The 25,139-nt window shown below is 33.5% G+C and overlaps 1 protein-coding gene across 1 annotated transcript in view; it reads left to right on the forward strand.

Moving 5' to 3' along the window:
* The first annotated feature begins 13,218 nt into the window (after positions 1 to 13,218).
* The window catches only part of Gfral (GDNF family receptor alpha like), a 57,972-nt gene continuing 46,051 nt past the window's right edge, over positions 13,219 to 25,139 (forward strand). The window contains exons 1-3 of the mRNA XM_015487389.1: positions 13,219 to 13,240; positions 16,913 to 17,047; positions 19,660 to 19,818. Coding sequence (XP_015342875.1) covers positions 13,219 to 13,240; positions 16,913 to 17,047; positions 19,660 to 19,818 — 316 coding nt within the window. The remainder of the gene's footprint in view (positions 13,241 to 16,912; positions 17,048 to 19,659; positions 19,819 to 25,139) is intronic.

The following is a 25,139-nucleotide window of genomic DNA, read 5'->3' on the forward strand; positions in this document are numbered from 1 at the left end:
AATGCCTACCCACATTAAGCTAATGCTTTTCTTGGGAAGAAGTTAAACAAAATTTAAAAATCATTTTTTAGGTGTCAGAGATTAGACAGGATAAAATGTCTGGCTCTGCTTAAAGAAAGGTGACATTGAAAAGAGTTGCTGGAATGTAAAGGCAGACATGAAGAAGGCCATTCTGTACAGAAGGGACAGCTCCATATTCAGACAGGATGTAGAGCAGCACCCCCATCATATCATTAAAAGGAAAATGGGGCTCTGGCAGGAACTGGTGTGGGATGGACGGGAAGGGATAGATGATAGTAAAGCACTTTTTACAATGTTCAAGGAAACTTGAAACTTGTGTTACATAATGAGGAGCAATGTAAGAATTTTGTTCAGAACAGTGACCAGGTTAGCTTGTGTTCTACAAAGTATATTAATAGCCCTATAGTGATGAATTGGAGAGCTGGAGGGTTGTTAAGTTTAGATCTCAAATTGCCTTTCATAAAAGTATCCATTCTCAAGGAACATAATTTGGATCTATACCAAGGCAGTGGCAATGGGGGCTGGAAAGTCAACAAAAGATTTAACATCTAGATGAAGATTTGGGGAATAAGAGAGATCACATTAATGTTTAATTCTATTTACAATGGATCCTAGCCATCACCTACTTTAACAGTGGTGCGGTTCCAGTAGCTCAGACTAGGAGGTACTTTAAATACATTTGCAGTTTGTCCTCCCCTTGTTCACATGGTTTTACTCTCTGTGTGTGGATGGGGAGGCTGAGTTGTGACCATGCATGCAAGTTCACTCCCTGAGGTGGCTCCTTCCTCTTTTCTGCCAAGGGATGTACCCTACCCCCTCCTTCTGGCATATGCTGCCTCAGGCACCCACCCAGCCATTGCTGCCAATCTGCCAGTCTTACAGCCAAGAATCTGCCACCACCTGGCCCACAGCCTACTCTGCTAGCTAGCTGCTCCCTGGCTAATGGTGGCCTTCCTATATGAGTGTGGGCTATGAGGGTCTTCTCTCTCTCTCTCTCTCTCTCTCTCTCTCTCTCTCTCTCTCATTGAGTGTATAAGTGTATGTGTCTACTTTAAACAGAAGGAATGCAAGACACATTTTCTTTTCTCATGTTATACACATCCAGAGGTGTCTCATATTAAAACCTGTCCTAAGTCCAAATCTTAGAAGCTCTTTAGTAGTGCAGCTTACACTTGGATTGCTCTTTCTCAGGGGGCCACCCTGTAATCCTTGAGCCCTTTCTGGAGACTGTGTCTAGGCAGGAAGATAAGTCGGCGGTTTGTGGGTGCCAAATCCAGGATGTGTCAAACCAGAGGGTGACATTTGGGGGAGATTTTATGAATCAAAGAGAATGCCTCCCAAGAAAATACTTTAAAAACTATTTAAACTTGAAGTGGCAAAATGAGAATTCAGAACAGAAAAATAAAGGTGACAAGAAATGAGCTGAGTAGCAAATCTTAACATAAACATTCACATATGCGCATACACTTACAATGTCAAATCAAAATTGATCATCTATTAGATAGGGTTAGTTTTAGCTACAGAAAACAGAAGTTCAAGTGAGTGGCTCAAAGCCAAAGTCTCCTTGTCTTTCACTTACTTGCACTTCAGAGCAGGCAGGGTGCACAGTCTTCAGGACACCAGGCTCACCATATTTTCTCTGTATCTTTCAAGAAGGTTTTCATGCTCCAGGTTGCCCTGCAGGAAAGGTGGCTGTTAACACTGCATTTATTATGCCATTTATCATGGCAAAGAGAATAGAAAAAACGAACAGAAAGACACATGGCATCTGTGACATCAGCCTTTCCCCTTCTCAGGAACTTTCCTGGAAACCCTGATTAACCATTTTTATTTTCAGAGAGTACAGGATATGAAGTGCTTTAACTGGGCTCAGTGATGCTTCAGATTAGGGAAAAATAGTAACATAGATAGCGGAGAGGAAATCAGCAGTCTGCTCTCCACTAATGCTACAATTTATGAAAGTATATAAAATGCATGTTGAAAACCTTGAGAGGACTGGGGCTGGGGCTCAGAGGTAAAGGTCTATCAACAACTAAAAAAATATTTAAAAAAAAATTTAAAAAGAACCTTGAGAACAAGGAGTGACACTTAAGGAAAAACTTCATAGGAGACTGGGACTAAAAATCTTAAATGATTTAAGATAAAAACCTGAAAGTTGATAATGAGTTGGGGTACTGGGTTGAAAACTCTCATTAAAAAATGACTTAGAAAGTATAAAAGTAACTATATTTTATAGTAAAAATGAGTGGATTGAATCCTACTCAACCAAATTCTGGTCATACATTGTTTATAAGAAGTGTATTTAAGGCTGAGAATGTAGACTAAAAAATTGGAAGAGCACTTGTCTAGCATGCTTGTAACCCTGAATTCCATCTCCCCAGTACATATATATATATATATATATTCATCTAAAATGATGACAAAAATTTTAAAGAAAAACCATGAACAAAGATAGTCCAGGCAAGTGCAAGTTAAAATAAAGTTAATATATTAATATTAGGCAAAGTAAAATATAAGGTGATAACATGACAAAGAGAAACATTACATAGGGATAAATACAACCCAAATCCATGGTCATGGTCACAAACTTTTATGAACTTGAAATAATACTGACAATATAAAAATAAAAAATACTTGATCACATGTCAACTATCTATTCATATATGTATCACACTAGCATTAATGTATTTGTCAGACAAAGTAACATCAAACTAAATTAATATATTGATATCACACATATGTATACAATACTTTGTTGTCTATACATAAGAACATGATTATCTTCTTAAGATATCAGAATATTTATAAAACTTGGTAATGTTTTTTAGTCAATCAGAAAACTTTGATAAAGGCAGGAAGTTATAGATATTATGAACTAATTTAATAATTTAATACCCACTAGTCATAAATTGAGTCAATATTAATAGTGGTTGTGAACTTAAACCCTTAAATTAGCTTAGTCTTATGATCTTGAAAAGTTACTCTCTTCTCTCTAGTTCATCAGTAATATAAGGATTAAAATGGTGTAATACAATATATTATAAATATAATATAAAATAGTATATATAATTATAATACAACATCTTAGAGCTCTTTTGAGTATTGAACTACTCACCACATATAAAACACTTAGAAACCTTGTTGGTATATACTACATACAAATAATATTAATATGGATATATGTTAGCCTAAAAAGTTAAGACACATGCTCTTAAGTAGTACTTGATTTAAAATGAAGTAAAAGGTAAGATGGATTTAATTTAAAAATAATGTAAAAATCGGGGGCTGGACATGTAGTACAGTGGCAGAGCATATGTTTAGCATGTGTGAGACCCTGGGTTCGATTTCTATGACCAAAATTTAAAAAGAATATGTTGACATATTTAGTTATACATGATATTAGTGTATATTTTTGGCATATTTATAAAAACATGGAGTACATCTTATTCTAATTAGGATCCCAGTCATGTGGTTGTACATAATGTGGAGATTCACTCTGGTATATTCATACACACACACACACACACATAGGAAAGTTATGTCAGATCCATTCCAATGTCATTCCTATTCTTGTCCCCCTTCTTTTCCCTGTATTATGCTTTGTCTAGTCCACTGAACTTCTATTCTCCCCTGTCCCCATTGGATGTTAGCATTCACATATCACAGAGAATATTCAACCTTTGGTTTGGAGGGACTGGCTTATTTCACTTAGCATAATAGTCTTTAGATCCATCCATTTGCCAGAAAGTCATAAAGTCATTCTTTTCTAGCTGAGTAGTGTGTGTGTGTGTATATATATATATATATATATATCACAATTTTTTGATCCATTCATCTGTTGAAGGGCACCGAGGTTGGTTCCATAATTTAGCTATTGTGAATTGAGCTTCTATAAATATTGATATGGCTGTCTCAATGTAGTATGCTGATTTTAAGTCCTTTGGGTTTAAACCTAAGAGTAGGACAACTGGGTCAAATGATGGCTCCATTCCAAATTTTCTGAGAGATCTCCATACTGCTCTCCAGTGTGGCACCAATTTGCAGGTCCACCAGCAATGTATGAGTGTACATTTCCCCCACATCCTCGCCAACATTTACTGTTACTTATATTCTTGATAATTGCCATTTGGACTGGAATGAGATGAAATCTCTGTGTAGTTTTAATTTGCATTTCTCTAATTGCTAGATATGTAGAACATTTTTTTTCATATATTTGTTGACCAATCATATTTCTTCTGTGAAGTACTCATTGAGTTTCTTTGCCCATTTATTAATTGGGTTATTTGGGGGGGGGGGGTTGATGTTAAGTTTTTTCAGTTATTTATATATCCTGGTGGTTAATGCTCTTTCTGAGGTGCAGGTGGCAAAGATTTCTCTCCCATTCTGAAGGCTTTCTTTTCACATTCTTGATTGTTTCTTTTTCTATAAATAGCCTTTTAGTTTGATACCATCCCATTTGTTAGAATAAGATGTACGTCATGTTTTTATAAATATGTCAAAATATACTATACTGTCCTGTATAACTAAAAAGAACAAGTTTTAAAAAGTACAAATAACCAATAAATACATAAAAAATGCTCAAAATATTTAGCAATCAGGACATGCATATCAAAACTATATTGAGATTTCATCTCACCCCGTAATAATGGCTTTTATTGAGAATACTATAAAAGAACAAATGCTGGTGAGGATGTTGTAAGGGCCAGTGAAGGAACCCTTATACACTCTTGGTGGGAATGTAAATTAATAGAGCCACTATAGAGATTTGTCACGAAACTGAAAATAGAACTATTACATTCTTTCTTTATACCTGAAAAATCAAAGTCATCATACTATAGAATATCTGCATACCCATATTTATCATAGCACTATACATAATGATCAAGTTACGGAATGACTCTAGGTGGCCATCAGTAGATAAAGAAAACTTGACATATAAACACAATGAAATATTTTTTGGCTATGAGAAAAAACTAAATCATATCATTTTTGGAAAAATGGATGGAACTGGAGATTAGAATGACACGCATCCCATGTTTACTCTCAAAGCTAGGGGTAAAAAAGATAGAAGGGGACTGTTAGGGAAGGGGAAAGGAACCGAGAAAGGGTGAGGGGGAACAGAGGGATGTAGGGTGGATGGATACTATCAAAATATATTACATGCATGTGTGAAATTGTCACAATGAATACCATTGTTTTGTATAATTAATATGCACTGACAACTACAATAAAAAGAAAGTACTAATGTTTATTTAAACAAAAAAGATTAAAGAGATAAAGAGAAGACTTCAGAGAAGTCATCTTCTTCTTCTTCTAAGAAACCAATAGATGGAAAACTGCTATGTCTATAAAGAAAAATGAAGTATTATATGTTCATATTCTTTTTAATGATAAACATAACTGAACAAAAATATTGAATTTTGGAAATTAAATATTGTGGAGATTAAATTTAAAAAAATAAGATAAATTTCTGTTTGCAATGGACCAAATTTTCTGTTAGTAGAAAAGAATTGTAAAAAAATTGTATTTCAGATAAATGATAAATAATTATAATTGTCAACCTGGGGAATGAGCAATATTTCTCACTAGTTGTGACAGTACTGCTGGGCAGTGCCAAAAACTCTAGTTGAAAGTAAAAAAATAAAATAAGGAGAATGAAAATAAATCCAACAATGCAGTAATGTAATTTTCTCCAATATGATACAGTAATTCAGAAGCAGACATAATTAAATTTAGTGACTGAAATATTTAGTGTATTTAAGGATCACAAGAGAGAGCATCTGGAGGTACTGAAGAATGTGAAAAAGTGCCTAGCCATAGGGTCAAATTGGGAGGCAAGGAAATGAAACCAGGAAAGTGATGAGAGAATAAGAAAATCATGCAGGACTGGAAATTATGTCAAAATGTAAGGGCATGATACAGGGAGAAATATGAGTCAAAGAAGAAGGTAATTGATGCTTGTAAGTTATGGCAGATGTTCTTCTCATAGATACCCTCAACATTATATACACCATCCCACATGCTATTTACAACATAGTGTTGATACTCTTCCATCAGGAATTGGGATCTGAGGCAAAACTAAGTAATTTCCTCAACCAATAATTTGCAATAGTTTACATAACATGATTTTGAAGGCTAAATAACAAAATCCATTGCAATGGTTTGAATGTGTCCCCCAGTTGTTCTATTTTTGGAAGCCCAACACAGGTTGGCAATGTTGGGAGGTAGTAGAATTTTCAAGAGGCAGAACACAGTGGGAAGTTCTCAGATCATTAGAGAAGTACACTCAGAAGAGATTGTGCAAGCCTGGCCTCTCTGGCTTCCTATTTGGGAATGTTCCCTCTAGAATTCTCTCCCACCATGATGCCATCTGCCATTAGGTCTCCACCAGTGGCCAAACCAAGGAGGCCATTTTATCTTGGACTTTCAGCTTCCAAAACTATAGCTGAATGAACTTTTCTTCATAAAATTAGCCTGTCTTTGAGATATTTCATTACAGTAACAGTAAAACTAACTACTGCTTAAAAAAAAAAAAGCCTTCCATCTGACTCTTGACACATATCACACAGAACTCTAATCTGACATGTAAGAAGCTCAGTTTTCTTGAAGCAACTAAGATGGGTAGACTATGTAGAGAAACTACATAGAGATAGAGATTGTGTCCAAGAAGTACTAGTGGTTCAAAGTTTCCCTATTCCGCCAAAGTAATGAAGAAGCTTTGAAACTCATTCCTCTGAAATAATTGTTTGACTACAAAAATTAGAAATAACTCTACAAGGGAGAAAATGAAGTAGAATGCTAACCTTTGGCAGGAGCTTAAATTTTAGAGACAAATGAGCTGTAACAAGTAGTCAAAGTACACATTATGGTATAACTCAAAAACTCATTTGGTTTTTCTTTGCAGTCAGAAAAGTCATTTAAGTACAGAATAAATATAATCTGTGTCTGCAGTAGCATCTCTGTTGACCCGACATCCCTCTCCAGCCCCAATTCTCTGCTTCTCTTTACAGCAAATTCCCTTGAAAAAGGAAACACTTATTATCAGAACTTTCATTTAATCCCAAATCCAACCCATCTATGTATTTGTGGCCCAAATCCCACAAATATTTTCATATTATGGCCTTCTTCACATTGCCAAATCAATATCCTGTCCTCACGAGTTGTTACTAGTTAATTATTCCTTTCTCTGAAACATTTGTTCACTGGACATCTAGGATGCTCTGTTCTCATGGATTTCCTGTCACCTCATTGGCTGTTTCTTTCTGTCTCTTCTTCATCTTTCTGTTCTCATATTTTACAGTGCCCCAGGGCACTGAGTTGTCTTATACTTGGGTTTCCTGCTTTCATTTTAATTTGGGGTAGTCTGTTCTCCATAAAGCAACATCTATGACAGTATTAAAAAAGTGTTAGCCAGAGATAGCAATGTAGCTCAGTGGCACAGCACTGGCCTAACATATGTGAGGTTTAATCCCCAGCACTGGGGGAAAAAAATTAGCCAAATTCTGTTACTACTCTATGACTCCTAATTTCATATAATTTTTTTAAAAAGGCCCTAGTAAATGCCTAAAAAAACACCCAACATTTTTTGGACCAGAACCTCTCTGACCCCATGTCTTCCTTCTCTTCCCTTTGTCCATCTGTCCTAGTCACAGTGGCCCAATAGCTGCTCCGAGAACATGCCACACGCATACCTAATATCAAGACATCAAGATGTTGACATTGCTCTCTCCTCATCTGAAATCTCTTCTGAGTTATTCTGTGTTATGCATGCACTTTCTTCCCCTACTTATCCTGTTTAATATGATCATTCTTTCTCCCATGATTCTCCTCTGTCCTGCCTTATGTTTCTTATTCAACTTACAACTTTCTAATGTAGATGGTATTTATTTTTTATTTGTTTATGCTTATCTTCCCCAACTAGAATATATACTGCCAAGGAGGAGATATGTCTTTATTATTATCTAGCTCTAAAATAAGAGCTGTAACTGGAATATAATAGGGGCTCAATAACTATTTGTTGAATAAATAAGTGAACAGTAGACTGAATAAAGTTTAAAACATCTCTACAATCATATACTAGATAGAATAAACACACTAATTCTGTTATCTACACATGGACATGGAAATGTGTTTGTTGTCCATTGTTAAGATCACAAAATAGATTGCAGAAAAGTATGTAGAGTATAATCTTAATAAAACACACATGATGTACATTCATGAAAATGCTTAGAAATTTTTGAAAAGTGCCCATAAAATCTTGACAATTATCATTAAGACTCAATTACACATTATTTACATTTTCTAGTTTATAAATTCCTACATTTTTAACAAAGATTATAAGTTATTTTAGTAATCACAATCAACAGCTGAATAATTTCAATTAAAATATACTGCATGGATGAAGCGTTAATTTAATATGCTACTCATGGAATCTGAGTCATTTAAATTTCTATTTTAACACTTGGGATTTGGAAAGTCTATTTTTTGGTGTTTTGTTTTTCAGTTATACCTTACACCCAAGAAACAAATATACAGTTTAAATGGAAATAATCAACTGGAAATTCAGGATAGCTACTTTCACCAAGTCTTTTTTCTATCTATAATTTATTAATAATCCTGTGATAAATATGCTCTGAAAAACGGTATATAGCACACAAATTTATGTATATTTTTGTCAAAACTAAGAAAGGTGAACACATTAACATCAGTTACACTAGTAGAATCATGGTAATTTTTTCTTTTGTTTCCTTGATTTTGGAAGAAAAAATGCAAGAGATACAATTAATATTTTAATATACAAATATAAATATGATAACAAGGATGCTTTAGAAACACAGTAAATTAATTAAGTAAAAACATTCAAAAATGTACAAAAAAATAAAATAAGATATACATGGGCAACTTAAACTGGACTACCTCTCTATTTGTTGTTTTCCAGGGATATATTTAGGTACCAACACTGTAAAATGGAAAAAGTTACCTTGAAAAGAGAAGGAAGGTAATTTTCACAATGTGAATCTGTTTCCAGTTGCCTTGATCACATATTAAAAATCCTTTTATGTTGCCACCAGACATCTCCAAGGAATATCCAGAGCCTTTTTCTATGGGTTCACTGGGAGAGCTGGTCTGGACATCCCATGGATTGCTCAACTTAGAATTCAGTAGGAGGCATTCCTTATGGAATCAATCATCTCTCTGATGGACAATGTTTGCACTGTGACAAACACATTTCAAAGGCTATTATATTCTACACCTAAGGGAAAAATAAATTAACATATAAATACATGATGGGTGGAGATAGCAACTTTGCTGCATCTACAGATACATAATATCTTTTAATGGTGATGATCAGAATGTGCAAAGTACTCTAATATTAACATGAAATGGGAAGCAGAGTGCAAATAAAAGTTTAAGAAATTTTAAAGACTTAAGAATGCATTACAATAGTTAGTCTTGACAGACCATTCTTAGAGGTGTCCAAATTCCTGAAAATGTCCAAATTCCTTTCCAAATGCTGCAAATCCTTCTAGTAAAAAAAAAAAAAATAGTATGAATTTTTCATTTCTCAAAAGAAAACAAAACATACTTGTGAGTAATTTTCCTTTGTTTCTCTTTGAACCCTATTTACAGACTTTATAGAGAAGGAACATTATCTTTATCTCTATCTCTACCTTTATCTCTATCCAGAGCTCCTTCTTCCAGAGATGTCAATATTAGGTTGACTTTAAAGATAATCAGACCTAGTATCTCCCATTCAGATGAGAGAATGTTACGAAGTTTAAAGTAGACAAATATATGATAAATGCCAGGGTAATTAAGGAAAGTCAAATATTAGACAAAAATTTAAAGAGCTTTGTGTTTCAAAAGGAAATGTCTTCTATTAAATAGATTAAATGTCTTTTATTAAGTGTCTTCTATTAAATAGACTGATACAGGTTGACTTTGTTGTTCAACCTTTATTTATTTATTTTTCAGTACAGGAAAATAAAAAGTACGTTGATCCCAGGACCTCAAGCATGGTAGGCAAATACCAATTGAGCTACATGTCCATCTCTTTTAATATTTTTTTTTTCTTGAGAGAGGGACTCATTAAGTTTCTTAGGCTGAACTTGAAGTTTTGATTCTCCTTCCTCAGTCTTCCAAGTATCTGTGACTATAGATATACAACATCACACCCAGTTAACATTGTTTTTCCTTTTTATGTATAGTTTCATCTGCCCCCTAGTGTATCTAATCCCAAAACTTGAGGCTATGCCTCAATTTTTTGTGTTTCCAGAATCTTTGCTATAATGGACTTCTAGTAAATATTTGTTGAATATATTTTGCCAAGGTGTGAAGTTTAGTTTACATTTAACTGTCATAAAGTGGTTTCTTAGTCTGTAAAAAAAAAAAAAAAAAAACAATAAAATGAAACTAGGGGATTTTGAATTAGAATTCTGGAGCCTTTGCATGTCCTCAAGCCAGCTCTGGTCACTGATGGAAAACCCCAATAAGCAGACCTGGGCTTCTCACAGATTCCTTCCAGAGCAAGTCTTCATCATTCTGTCTCAGTTATGCATTCATAGTATTTAATTTGAAACAGGATATATTTATAATCATACACATTATCATTGGAAATTACTGAAAATGATGATTCTATTATCCTTCTCACCTCTAAACTATTATGATTCAATTGCCACTTTCTATTTGAAAACACAATTGAGCGTATTGTTTTATTGACATTAATTAGGTTTTATTCATCTGGAATGCCTATAAATTTGCTTGTGGCAAAAAATTTGTTCTATTTTTTTACTAAACTCATTGAAATTCAGTACATCCTGTGCTATCTTTGTTACCAGTAGAAATTACAGATATTTTTGTACATCATGGAGTTTGTGGGAGATCTCACAAATTAGGATCCATAATCACTGCTGCTTTGAAATTATATATTATTAGCTCTTCTTGGATCTTGATATTTACTTTTATGAAGAAAACATATGTATTACCTTAGTTTATTTTAAAATATTTTGATAACTATATTTGATGATGATTAGCTGTCTGTCTTTTAAAATTTTCAGACATTTAAAGATATTCTGAGAAAAGGCCTATAGAGTGACCACACAGTGATCATGCTTTAGAAGCAACAGCTAATAATTATTACTTATATGGAATAAGCAGGTCTAGGGTCATAGGTCCTGTCTGCACTGTAAGCTATAGACCTTAGCATCTGTCTCTGTTTGGCAAAGACTAAAGCCATTTACCCCCTGTGTCTTAAATTCAGTTTCTGTGTATCATTTCACTTTAAAAAGTCACAATTACATCTCCTCCCTAAAACAGGAAACTGCATTATGCCATCCTTTTCCTTTGTCATATCTGTTTATTTTATTTTATTTTTTGTGGTTGCCCTACTTAAATTCAGCACTTAGATGCTCTTCTGATCACATTGTTTTTGCCTGTCAAGGATCCCTTTTCCTGCTGCTTGTACCCATTGGGAAGACTGATGTTCTTTTGACCCATCTAGAACTGATGTAACCTAATTCTGAGATTCTAACAGGAAAAGTCTCATTTCCCAGCCTCATTTCTAAGAGAGAAGGATGTACACCACGGGCTCTCCAGTCATCTTTCCAGCCAGGGGAAAGGAGAACCCCACCTTCCTGAGCATGAGACAGGAGAAAGCAGCTGAGACAGGAGAGGAAAAAAACGAACTATAACAACAACAAAACTAAGGCACTGAAGATATAATTTAAAGGCACAACTTAAAAATTTGCCTGAAATTAATTCTAGCCCAGGCCACTCCAATTGGGAGAGTTACCAACTCCATCTCTAACCCAAGCCATTTTGAGTTACTTATATCAAAAAGAACAAGAATCTTGATAGAAGTTATAAAACAGGTTTAGCTATCTAATGCCTTTAAAAGGAAAAATAATTTTAATGATATTATAATTCATTCATTTAATAATAATAAAGTCAATGGCTGTAATATAAACTTTTGTGGACCTGTGTGATATAAAACCCTGTATACATGCTTAATATCAATCATAACCATGGATACTATCAATCATTTTACAGAGGAGTGATTTACTTCAGGTATTAAGTAAGCTGTCTAAATCTATAAAGAAGAAGTGTTACATTTTCTGTTCGCTGGACTCAAACGTCTGTGTTTTTTTCCACTATGCATTCTGAAAACAAAACAGAGCTTCTCTACTAGTATAAAATAAACATGAACAGCACGTGATCAAAAACACCTTACTGTGTAACTGGGCAAACACAAATGCTCCTCTCTCCTGACTCTAACTTTTCCTAATTTCTTGCCAAAGCAGCATTTTATATTCCCTAATGCATTACAGAAATGGCTCAGGGTGACTTAAAATCAGAAGCTTCATGACACGGGCGTGGGGAAAAGCCTGGGTGGAGGGAGATGATGTGCTCTAGGCTTAGGTGAGGAAGAGCAGTATCAAAGAAGATGTGAGACAAACAATATCCCGCATCAGAGCTAGAAGAGTTGTCAAGTGTGAACACAGATGTGAATGATTACCTTCCCAGCGGAACAGAGGACTTCTGCATCACTGTGAGAGATCACTTTTTTACAGCGTAGCTGTATTTGAAGAGTGGGAGAAACTGTGATTAAAGTGACAAAATTTCTAAACACACTGGGGTTTACGGAACATGGAGCAAAACTTTCCTCATTTAGGAAGATGAGGTAAACCAGTCTTATACTGCGGGAACTTGAATTTCCTGTAATTTTTCAGGACTGCTTATGTCTTTTTTCCTTGAGCATGCCCTCCAACTACATGAAATCATTTCCATAACTGAGATGGAAACTGAGTGAGCTCAAATGTCTTGGAAAATCTTGGGTCGTATTTGGGAGATTTTTACACAGTTTAATATCCCAGCTGAAGAAAAAAAAAAAACTGCTTTCTCACGAATGTGCAGAGTATGTATCATTTCCCTTATTATTGGTTTGTGGGCTTTCTTGGAAGCATAATATCCAGGATTAGCATTCTCAGGAGAATAATTGAATTTGAATATAATTAGGAAAGTTCACAGCTCAGGAAAGACTGGTGAGGAAATAGTGACATAGGAAGTTGACTTGAATTAGTAATGTTCTTAGTACACATGACAGAAGCTGAAACCTTATTTAGGACAGTTTCTGTTAGGACGTGGCTGGAATAAGTACTTGTGCCTTTCGTCCAGGTGAACAGCCCCAAGTCATCCGGCATGATAGTGCTCATTTTACTGGGTAAGTGAATGGCGCTTCTGGTTTATCTGAACTCATTGTAGTACTAATTATTTGCAAACTGAATATAGTCCCATGTGACTTAAGCTTAACGGGGTTTATAATGTAGAATACCAATTACACGACACATTTATGTTTCAGCATCGTTCATCACTGACAAAAATGTACAGTTCTTTTATTTATTTATTTCTAACTTGATAGAAAATGAATAATATAAGAATTGCATTAATCATTCTGGTTGTTTCTGTTTAATTGTACAATAATCCAATAACTTTGGGTTATTTACCAGGATTTTATGAAATTCATGTAAGTCCTAGAGTCTTTAAAAAGAAATGAAAACTTCCAGTATCTATTTACAAGTTATAAGATAAATTTTGAATTATTATCTATTTTATTTTAAAATTAAATTAAAAATTTTAATTTAAACCACTCATTTTCTCTAATTTTAAAATCTTAATATTACTGATTCACTTAGTAGAATAAAACAACACCACATTAAGTGCTTCACATTTTGATCAAATTTAATGACCTAAGTATGGAATTGCCTCTCCTATATTACATCCTATGACTATATTGTAAGAGGATGATGAAAATGAATTCATCTGTGTTTAATGTAGAATCAATAACAATCTACTTGTTTTGTGTGTTATTGGAGTTTTTCTATCTTCTCCAGTGTTGAGTGAAACTTATAAATTAAATTCAGGAAAGTGATAGTTGTAATTATAGCTGGATAATAGTAAACAAAGCCAGGGTATTTTCTGTTTACTCTAGGCTAATAGATATTGATGAACAAAAGTATAACTGTGGACAAGAAAATAAAGAACTTTATTTCAAATTGTGTTAAACTTTAAAAGGAGAGTCAAACTAAATTGAATCAAAGATAATTCAAGAAGGAAAGGAATCCTTAATATATTTTCAGTCTTTCTTTGTATTAAATAACAGTTCTATTATGTGAGGCATTCTTCTTATTATTAATTTTAAAATAGAATCTAATTTTCACTGAGCAATTCAGGAGAATTTTTGAAAAATCTTGAGTTAAATATAGAGTCACAAATTTTAAGAAGGAATAAGACATATTTTAGAAAGATAATTATGTTTTGGGGTGTTGCGGGCCAAATAATCAGTATGGTTTCTTTAATTAACTCAGTATTGTATTTGAGTGGAAGATATGAAAAATCATGTAAAATAATCAATTAAGTGTATTATTCAACCAAAATTTGAAAATGTCAAAGGAGGTGAAGTAGATTTAGGAATGATATTATGTAGAATTCATAAATTATCATTTAGCAGATGTACTGGGGATGTTTTGATGATATATTCAGGATCATCACCTGTAAATTTCTTGAAGTAACCATTTAAAAGACAGATGATAAATGGCAAAATGCCAGTTTCTTATAAGTTACATTTTTGACATAAAATCCCCATATGAGGGTTTTTGAAAACTGGATTAATCCAAGTAAATTTTCACCAGAATCAAAAACACCCTTTTTATCTAGGCTAGCCAAGTTAAGAGCACAGGGGTTTAGCTAGATGAGGTTGTTCCTGAACACTTGAAAATAATAGAAAGCTGACAATGTCGATTTCCACTCTATCCCTCAAAAAGAAAAATGTCACCAAGCCACACCCATGTGCCTAACCTCCAAATGCAGTGACCCAGCAAGTAGTACATATGGTCAAATCAGTTGTCTTGGTATCTTCTTAGGAAGCAAGGTTTCAAAAGAGGTAAGACAGCAGAAAAGATTTCAAGGCTTTACTTCAAGCCTATAACTCTATATTGTCACAGGTGGTTCATAATTAATATCATCTTTATAAATATTCAAATTCAAATGTGATTAAAATGTAGCTTAAAGTTAATATAACTATAAATCAATTGTAGTCTCCATGTTTTTCTATAAATTTATTAAGCAAGTGTTGGTTTGCATTGTCAAATGAACTTGAATTGCTTTTATAACATATTAAATTAGCATTGGCATCTCTTGATTGCCTTTGGAAAACTTTCTGAAACCATTTCTCCTCCTCTAAGAATAACTTGTAAATATTTGGAAGGTGTTGTTTTGATTAGATGTTATTTATTTATGTATTACTGACCTATAAACAACTGTTTTGTTTGAAACAACATGCATTTATTGAATATCTTGGGATAAAACTAAAAATGAACTCCAGTGCTACCCAATAAAACCCTAGAACTCAGTGATGAAAAGAAGCACATGAACACACACTAGAGAGAGGTGAAATCGACAATCAGGGAATTTTCAGGATTCTAGAATAACAAGTAAAGGGTGTCAATTTAATTTGGGTGTAGGGAAAGGATGGTATAGCATTCAGAGAAAGATTCCTTAAAACAGGTAAAGATTATGGTCAATCTGAAAGGACAAAGAGAGTTACTCAGAAGAAAACAATTGAATATTTATAGGAATGGCACAGTAAATCCTCAGAGATGTAAAACAGCATGGGACTTTTGGAAAATTATAAATTCTTGTGGATTTCCAGATTGTGAGTGGTGAGAAATCTGGAACATCTCATAAGGAGCCACCCAAAAGGTCTAAGTAGAGAAATTACAATACTAGAATGGTGCATTAGGTAGATTAGGAGGTGTAAAGAATATATCTGAATAAGATAAAACTGGAGGCAGACAGACCAATGAAAGTGTTAATCAAATGCTCTAAGTGAGAGTCAATTTTTGTAAGAAGAGATGTGCAAGAGTAAAACTGAGGATATGCAAGGTATTTATCATGAATGTACGATTTCTGGTTTGGGTGCCTCTGATAATGTTGTCGTTGCTTATGGTCCACTAGGAAATAGTGATGAAAAGGACAATGTTAGAGAAATTATAGTTTCAAACATTCAGATAGAGGAAACTATTTTCTATCTGTGGCTATAATATTGGAAAATATTGGTTTGAATCACATTTTTGAGCATCATTGGCCTAGAGAATTTTTTCTTTCTTCATCTTCTTCTTTTTTTTTTTTTTTTTTTTTTTTTGTGTGTGTGTATGGTGCTCGGGCTTGAACCCAGGGCCTTGTGCAACTCTACCAACTGAGCTATATCCCCAGCCTAGCCTAGGGAATTTAGTTCAAACTGAGAGAGCATAGAATTGTCCACAGAGAATGCATAAGATGAGAATAGGAAAGGTCCAAGGACAGAACCTAAGTGAAAATACATTTTAACAGAAGATCAAGGTAAATCTAGGAGAGATTCACTATGGCCAGAATATATTGATTGGATAAATATCAAGACAATCAATAAAAGTGTTGCCAAAGAAAGACAATCCCAAAACAAATACATCAAAAAAATGACTAATGGTCAAAAGAGGTCAGATAAAGTCTTAAATCTATTAAATTTGATATTAATGAGGTGATTAGAAACCTGTTAAAGAGTAGTTTGGATCAAATAAGAGTCCTAAAAATAAATAAGTTGAAAAATCCTAAAAATAAGTAGGTTGAAAATAGGTGGTGAGAATGAGAAGAATCAGTACAGACAATTCATTGAAGAATCTTACACAGGAGAAATACAGATCTACAGCTAGAGGGGAGTTTAAGATGCATTTCAGCCTTATAATAATTTTACCATGCTTTATTTTCCACAATTCTGCTCTTTTAATAACTTAGATTTGGGGAAAATAGCCACCAGACTGCAACATCGAAAACTTTTGCTGTCTTCTTGTTGTTATTCAAGCTATGGGACTAAGCTCAGAAAATGGATCTGCTTCCCACACCAATGTTTGTGCATATTTAAGAGAGCAATGCTTAAGTGATGCACATGGATGCAAACATGCATGGAGAATAATGGAAGATGCCTGCAATGTTTCAGGTAAAACAAGTTGCTATAAATAAACTAAAATGGTTTCTTTTATCTAAGATAAAAATGAGATCTGATGTTTTCTTCCACAATTCTAGAAACTAAGTTAATCTTCATGTTAAGTGTCTTACTTAATTTTGACATTCACTTAATCTACATTCCATCATATTCTGGTGAATTTCATTGCAAAAGAATATGATTAATTACTAATGGGCTCTGATTAACACTTAAGGCAGATGCAAAATTAAAGATTACATTTACTTGTTTTATCAAGAAAAATGCTCAGATGATATGTGTGCTTCTTAGAACCACAAATAAAATTCTTCAGATAAAATAGCATTCTGCTAATATGTCAATTTGTCAAGGACTAAAGAATAATGTTTGGGATAACCATTGCTATTTATTTGTACATTTATAATGTTTGTTCTTTATTCTTATCAAGTACACACTATTGTTCACTCCAATTCTGTCAAGAGTCATTTAAAACAAATTTTAAATTTTTAAATTATACTACATTCCAAATATTTGAAGGGAGTTTCAAGAAATGAAGAAAACAACGATTGAGGGGGAAAGTCTTACTATATAGTAACTGCATATATAGTAAATAAAATTTTACCAAATCATTCCCTGAATGGGGAATTCCTCAAAATGAAAATTGGAAATTGGGCCCATTTTCCTTCTCAGAGTCATGAGACCTATAACAAGACTCAGTACTGGATGAGCAGCAAAAGAAACTTGTATTGGCCAAGGGTAACAGAAGTGGGAAACAGACTAATAAATCAATTTCTTGACCTGTTGGGGAGTGGAGAAAAGAAATGAGGGGAGAAAGAGGCTAATAAAGTGAAGGACATTTATGTCTTTTCCTGGTATAGGTGGAGACTTCTCAGAACTCAGCCACCACATCTTTTCTCTCCTTTTATGGTGGGGTGCTTCTTATCATGGTGGCTTATAGGTGTGTTGCTCAGTATGAAAATTAGATTAAAATGAAATTAGAGGTCTGGGGAATCACTCTGGCAGCCATCTTGAATCTGAATGGTTTTGGCTAGCCCACTGAAGAGGAGCCTGTGGCCTTAAGACATTCTGTCCTCAAAGACAGACAAGATCAGGGTGGAAATTCAGCTAGGGCATGTAGGCAGTACAGTGGATAACAAAATCATTATAGTAAGGCTCCATTCACACAAAATACACATATTAAACTGATTATACAGGGGGACATTTTCTAGTAATGGCATGATAAAATTAGTTTTAAAATGCAACATTTTAACATAATGACAAATATAACCTTCTTATATTATGACTATTATAATATTCTAAATGCTGATGAATGTTGTGAAACATTCTGTAAGACAAATACTAAAGGGAAATTCAAAATGTATTTCTCCATGATTTTTTTTCATTTCTCCATTTTACAAAGATTAGATCACATACTGCTCATGACTCTTGACTATCCTCAAATGCTTCCTTTACCTCAGACTGCATTGTGTTAAAAAGTAGCAACCTACAGTTCTAACAATGCCCATGTGTACAACATCCATCAGCAGGCTTGGCCCAGCAACATGACCTCAGTGAATTATACAGAATGTGTAGGAAGGCAGACAGTTTCTGCTCTTGTGTGTCCTTGAGAAAGTACATGGACTATTCACACTGGAAGGAAAGTTATAGCTATCTAATCCAATATTCATATTTCTATTCAGGAAAAATAATTTGCTTAAAGTAATAAAATAATTTTAGGATGAAGACAGAGGACAACGAAATTTGTTATTTGTATTGATGATGAAACTCCTTGTTATATAAGGCAATTTAAAATGTGTTTCTAAAATATCACACTTCATGTGTCATGAATTATCACTTATTTATGTATTTTAGTATATAATGGCAAGACATTTGTGGTAGTTTGCAAAAATATTTGCATAATTATCTCATGCATGAAGATGAAATAGAAATGTTTTCAAATTCACAGACAATATAAACTTAAGTGGTTTTATCCAAAACAATGTATAAAAGAAAACTGGGATAGAGGAATATAACTTTTTAAATTAAACAGAAAATTAAATATTATGAGTTATAAAAGATTTGTTCAATAATATTTATGGAGTGCTTATAAGTGCCAGGTTCACTTCATTTCTCAATAAATTTAGAGACACCTACATATATCAGAATGACATATAAAATAAAATAGCAGATTAAGACAAAAATAGCTAATGAAGTATCTAAAATAACAGAATAGAAATCATTCTGGTGATTTCATAAAAGGACAGCTTTGAGTATTTCCGAAGTGCAAATATTGGCATTTTATGTCGGGACAAACTACTTTAAAATGCAGAAAGTTTCCATTTATTTTATGAAGTATGTTCTGGGAAAAGCACAGTAAAAATAGATATCTTGTGTAAAAAGTCATTTATTTGATCATCCTGCAACAACCTTATATAATCTTGTCGTACTAAGGAATTACCCAGATTGGCATCTAGGTGCTTTAGGAGGCTTGGGGTGCAACTCAAAGGTTAAGCACCCCTGGGTTCAATCCCTGGCACTAAGTAAATAAATAAATTATAAAGTACTTTGGAGAAAAGGATCCAAAAGTTATGTTCATATTAATATCTGGAGTGTTATATTTTGATTGTTAAATCCAGGTGACCCTTGCAAGATAAGTAATTTATCACACTGTAACCTGAGAATCCAGTCCTTTGTGGACAGCAATTTCCAGTTTAAAGAGTGTCTCTGCACAGATGACCTGTACTGTACTGTGAACAAGTTTCTTGGAAAAGAATGTGTCAATAAATCAGGTAATGCTTGTTCATCCAGGTCTTTGTTCCAAAGCTAAATCCTGCTAAATCATGACATATTATTCTTTTTTCTTATTGCAAGGTTTTGGATTGCTAATATTTTGCTGACATATCTATGTTCATGTAGTAGTATATTGGCATATTGTCTTGCCTTATAAGATCTTTAGTTTTGTTGTCTAACACTGGCCTCTTCAAATGAACTGAGAAGTGTTTCCTTCTCTTTCATATTCTGGAACAGTATACAAAGAGCTGGCATTATTTTTTTTTTTTTTTAATTCAAGATTAAGTCAATCAACCAGTGAAAGTATCTAGGCTATTCTTCATTGGAAGTTCCAAGACACAAATTCAATGTACTTAATTGTTACAATACTAATTCAGTTATCTGTTTCTTCATGAGTGAGCTTTAGTAGTTGGTGTCTTCCATTTTATGGATTTTTATATTTAGAGTTTCTAATGAACTCTTTTTTTATTGCCATCTCTAAGTTGCTCCTCTAATATTCTGTTCTTTTTAATGTCTGTAGGAGTGGTAGTGATGTCCTCTCATTTATTCAGGTATTTATAATTTGTGTTCCTTCTTCCTCTTTTTCTTTTCTGATTTTGTCCTTTGTTGGCTCATTGTGTGTGTGTGTGTGTGTGTGTGTGTGTGTGTGTTTGTGGTGATTTTAAATTTTTCTTAATTTTCTATTTTCTTCAGATAAAAACTTGGATCATTGATCTAAGGTTTTCTTCTTTACCTGACATGAATATTTAATACTATGAATTTCCTTTCAAGAACTGTCTTAGCTACATACACAAATTGTTATGCTATATTTTAATTTTTATTTAATTCAGAATATTTTCTTTTCTTTGGAATCTCCCATTTGACTCATGGTTTAGAAACTTGTTGCTTAATTTCCAAATATCTGGGATTTCCTAGGTGTCTTTCTTACTGATTTTAGTTTAATTTCCATCTCATCTGAAAACATATTTAATATGATTTCAATCCTTAATTAAAATGATGATTGCTGAATATCATTTGTACAATGTACTCTATTCTATATAATATTCATGCACATATTCACACACAATAAAAATATTCAAAGTCATATAGGAAGAAATAATGGTGACCCAGAAGGCTTCACAGAATTGCAGTCATAGATTGTTCCTCCAGTGGCTCAGGAGGCTGAGGCAGGAGGATCTCAAGTTCAAAGTCAGCCTCATCAACTTAGTGAGGCCCCAAGGCAATTCAGTGAGACCCTGTCTCTAAATAAAATATTAAAAAGGGCTGGAGATATGCCAGTCCTTAAGCACCACTTTGCAATTTTTATTTTATAAAAATATTTTTTAAAAATTGTGGCAGACATAGCCTTTTAGGATGAACTGTGTCCTTTAGGGAGACAAACAAAATGGATTTTTAAAATAGAGGAAATACAATGAAGCAGAGCACATTTGGAGAGCAACAAATCTTTTGTTAAGTTGGATTGTAGAATGGAAAAGTATTAGGATATAACATTGGAAAGAAACCAGATGTTAATAAAAATGAGGCAAGCTGAACTTATAGCTTTCTAATGAGATTAGACTTTAAACCTTTGATATGAGGATCTGTTATCGATTTTAAACAGAGGAATGAAGAATCAGCTTTCCAAATGATAAGGTTGTAAGGCAGAAGATGGAATGGAAGGGAGAGAAAGATGCAAGCAGGATATAAATTAAAAAGCATCAAAAAAATTTGGTGGCTAGGCATCTGTTTTAGTTACCTTTTTCACTACTGTGACTAAAAGACCCTACCAGAAAAAACTATAGAGGAGGAAAAGTTTATTCAGGAGCTCACGGTTTCAGAGGTCTCATTCCACAGGAGGACAGCTTCATTCCTTAGGGCCCCAGGTGAGACTGAACATCATGGTAGAAGAATGTGGTAGAGAGAAGAGGTTCACATAATGATCAGGAAGAAGAGAGATAGACTAAGGTCAGCTCACCAAAAATATACCCCAAAGGAATGCCTCTAATGACTCATCTTTTCCAGCCCCACCCTACCCACCTTCAGTTACCTCTCAGTTAATCCCTATCATAGAATTAATTCACTTATTTGGTTAAGGATGTCATAATCCAATCATTTCACCATTAAACCTTCTTGCATTGTCTCACACATGAGCTTTTGGGGGACACCTCACATCCAAACCATAACAGTGTCACATGCCTAAACTAACACATGTGCTGAGAATTATAAGGAGAGGGGATATTTTAAGTATGTCTATGAGTTATAATTAGTAGGAACTGGTGACCAGCTGAATAGTGGGAGAAGAAAATGTACTAAACATGATATTCAAAGCGATTACAATGAAATAAAAATAAAGAAGAAATTATGGATTGGGAACAAAAATATCATTATATTTGGAAACATTTTTTTCTGAAACATTCTTTGGAACATTCAAATTAGGAATGTTTATAATTTTTTATGAAGTTTCCCATGCTAAAAATAAAATTGAAAATAAAGAAGTAATAGGACATGCCTTATTCAACTAGTATTTGGAAACAGAGATTTTGAGTTGAGAAGAAAAATATAAAATAGAGGCACACATTTTGAAGTTAAAGACTTATGAGCAGATAAAAACACAAAGGAAAATAAATTCATTAGGAAAGGAGAAGTGAGAAGTGAGAAGAAAAGTATTTTCAGTAACAATGTCATAATCTAGTTAGAGAGGCCAAAAGGAAGTTTTTAACGGTAGGAAAAGAAACTACTGTTAATTTTTTTAAACTAGTAAAAGAGGGGACCCAGAAAATAGTTAGCAATTAAAAGGAGACATTAAATAGGACAGGTCCTGTGAATGACATTAGTTTGCTAAATAGGGATCTCTACCAGTTTTAGATTGAATTAGTCAGAAATGTAAGCATGTTGAAATATTTATCAAAATATTGTTTTGTTTCAAGAAATTGAAACATTTCTATCTCGATCATCATTTATATCACACCAAGTTAGGATAAAATATTGCTATCAGTTAAGCACATATATACAAGTAGAGAGCAGTTAAAATGAAATCAACTATCATGCTAAAACCACTTTTCCCACATGGAATTTATTAAACCCTGCAATGTGGAAATATTGATAAACCAGTCCTACAAAAACCTTAGAACTATGAGATAGAAAAGAAGACCTAAACAATTTCACAAATGCACTTCATAATAGACCTGACTTGATTGTTAGGTTTGGAAGGCATATTCAAGGGATTGCTGATATTTCAGCTTAAAATAGTAAAGGAAATAAACACTGAAATTTTAGCATTCCTTCTGTATTAGCTGCAGCATTCTCCACGAAGCCTTGACCTCTCTTTCTTTCTTTTGCTTTACCAAAATGTTCCCCAGCATATACATATTCTTGGAAAAATTGGTTTTGGCATTTCTGTTTTTTTTAATATGGTAAAACTCCCAATAAAGTTTCTGAAAGATAGAAAATGATCAATAAATATATGATGTAAATATTAAAATTCATTAACTATTTTGAGCATCTAAGTCTTGTATCTAAGATATTTTTTACTCAATTTATATATGTAGATGTTGTATAAACTCTGAGGAATATGATTCTAGATGAGATAGTCCCTGCTCTTGAGTATCTGACAACATTGAGCAAAATTTATATTTAGTCAGGATATTTAATTTAAAGTGGCTATATACATATACACATATAGTTATACTATATTTTATATACAAATTTTAATTATTTTGTTACAAATATTCAGTTATATTACAAATATATATTATCAAATATGTTGACATTTAGGTAGCTTTACATTTTATTTCATATCAAAATATATAATTACCAATATAAGAGAGTGAATTATATCAGGGTAGCATTAAATTACCTACATCTTGTACATGAATGCCTGGACATGCTAGCTATTAGGGATTTAAGAGATGGTCTCTGTTCTTATTTAGGACTCTGATTTATAAAATATAATGATTCATTGTGAGGTCTTATTAGTAAAGGTGGAAAATGGTCGAGTAGCAAAAACACATGCACAATGGAGGCTGCACAGTGCTTAGCAGAGTGCAATGGAAGTTTGTACTTACACACTTTTATAACATGAAGGTGGTCATATTGTCTGTATCTTGCATAAGTATGAGGCATTTGAAAAACTAATGTGTGGGAACACTCATTTAATAGAAAAAAAAATTTAACTTAAAAGTACAAGAAGAGCAGACATCCCGAAGACAAGAATGAATGGCTAGAGGAAGAATACTAAAGTCTCAGAAGCACTGCAGTAGAAGTCTTTTATTTATTTATTTATTTATTTATTTATTTATTCATTCATTCATTCATTCATTCCCAGTTCTGGGTTTGAACACAATAGTGCTCTGCCATTGAGCTATATCCCCAGCTTTTACCCCCGCCCCCTCATTTTAAAATTTCAAAACAAATATTGCTAAACTGCTGGGGCTGGGCTTGAATTTGCTGTCCTTCTGCCTTGGCTTCCTCAGTCACTGAGATTACAGGCCTGCCCCACTACATATGACATGGAAGTCTTCTTGAAGTGCCTCAGAGGAAGGCAAGACATTTTAGAAGTAGACAAAAAAAAAAAAAAAGCCTGTAAATCTACTAAGAATCTTGTGCTGAAGTTACTCTCCCTATCTTCTTCATATAAAATTTATACAATTCTAGGCTTATTGGGTCTTTCTAATAGAAGATGTGTTCTCAATGAAGGCAGTAGAACCACCAAGGGGCATAAATTGCTGTTGAGTATGGGCCAAAAAGTCTTACCTTACCATGTACAAGGTGTACGTATAGAAATTTTAAAATAGACAAACAGTATATCTACATAATTCATTTCATGGGGGACAGAGGAATTACAAAAAATGTCTAAATTGACTTTGCATGGATAGAGAAACACTTTAGTAAAGGCACATTTGTGGGAGAAAATGGAAATTCATAAAAATTTGTGTAAGAAATAATGGATTGCCTTGTACATAAGTTAAATGATTTTATTAGCCATGAAGATGTAATGAAAAGACAGACAGTAAATGGAAAGGACAAAATACCATTAAAAATGAGCATTAACATTATGTTGTTTATGCGAACTCTAAATTATTTTGTTCAGTTTCTCAACTTTCAAAAATTCAACGTCATTTGTAACTGCTTCTTTGAAGTAATTTCCCACTGATTTTTGAAAGACAAGGGGTATTGGGATATTTATAAAAAATATGTTTATATGCTTTATTAAAAGCATATTGAAGAGTCATAAATACATGAATTTATTTCATTTTTAGTTGTTCTTCATTTATAGGAGAGTTAATACTGTCCTCCGATTTGGCTTCCAAGTCAAATACTACTCAGTGGTTCCATAAGAAAG

The sequence above is a fragment of the Marmota marmota genome, unplaced genomic scaffold, assembly GCF_001458135.2.
Source record: "Marmota marmota marmota unplaced genomic scaffold, marMar, whole genome shotgun sequence".
NCBI classification, from domain to species: Eukaryota; Metazoa; Chordata; class Mammalia; order Rodentia; family Sciuridae; genus Marmota; species Marmota marmota.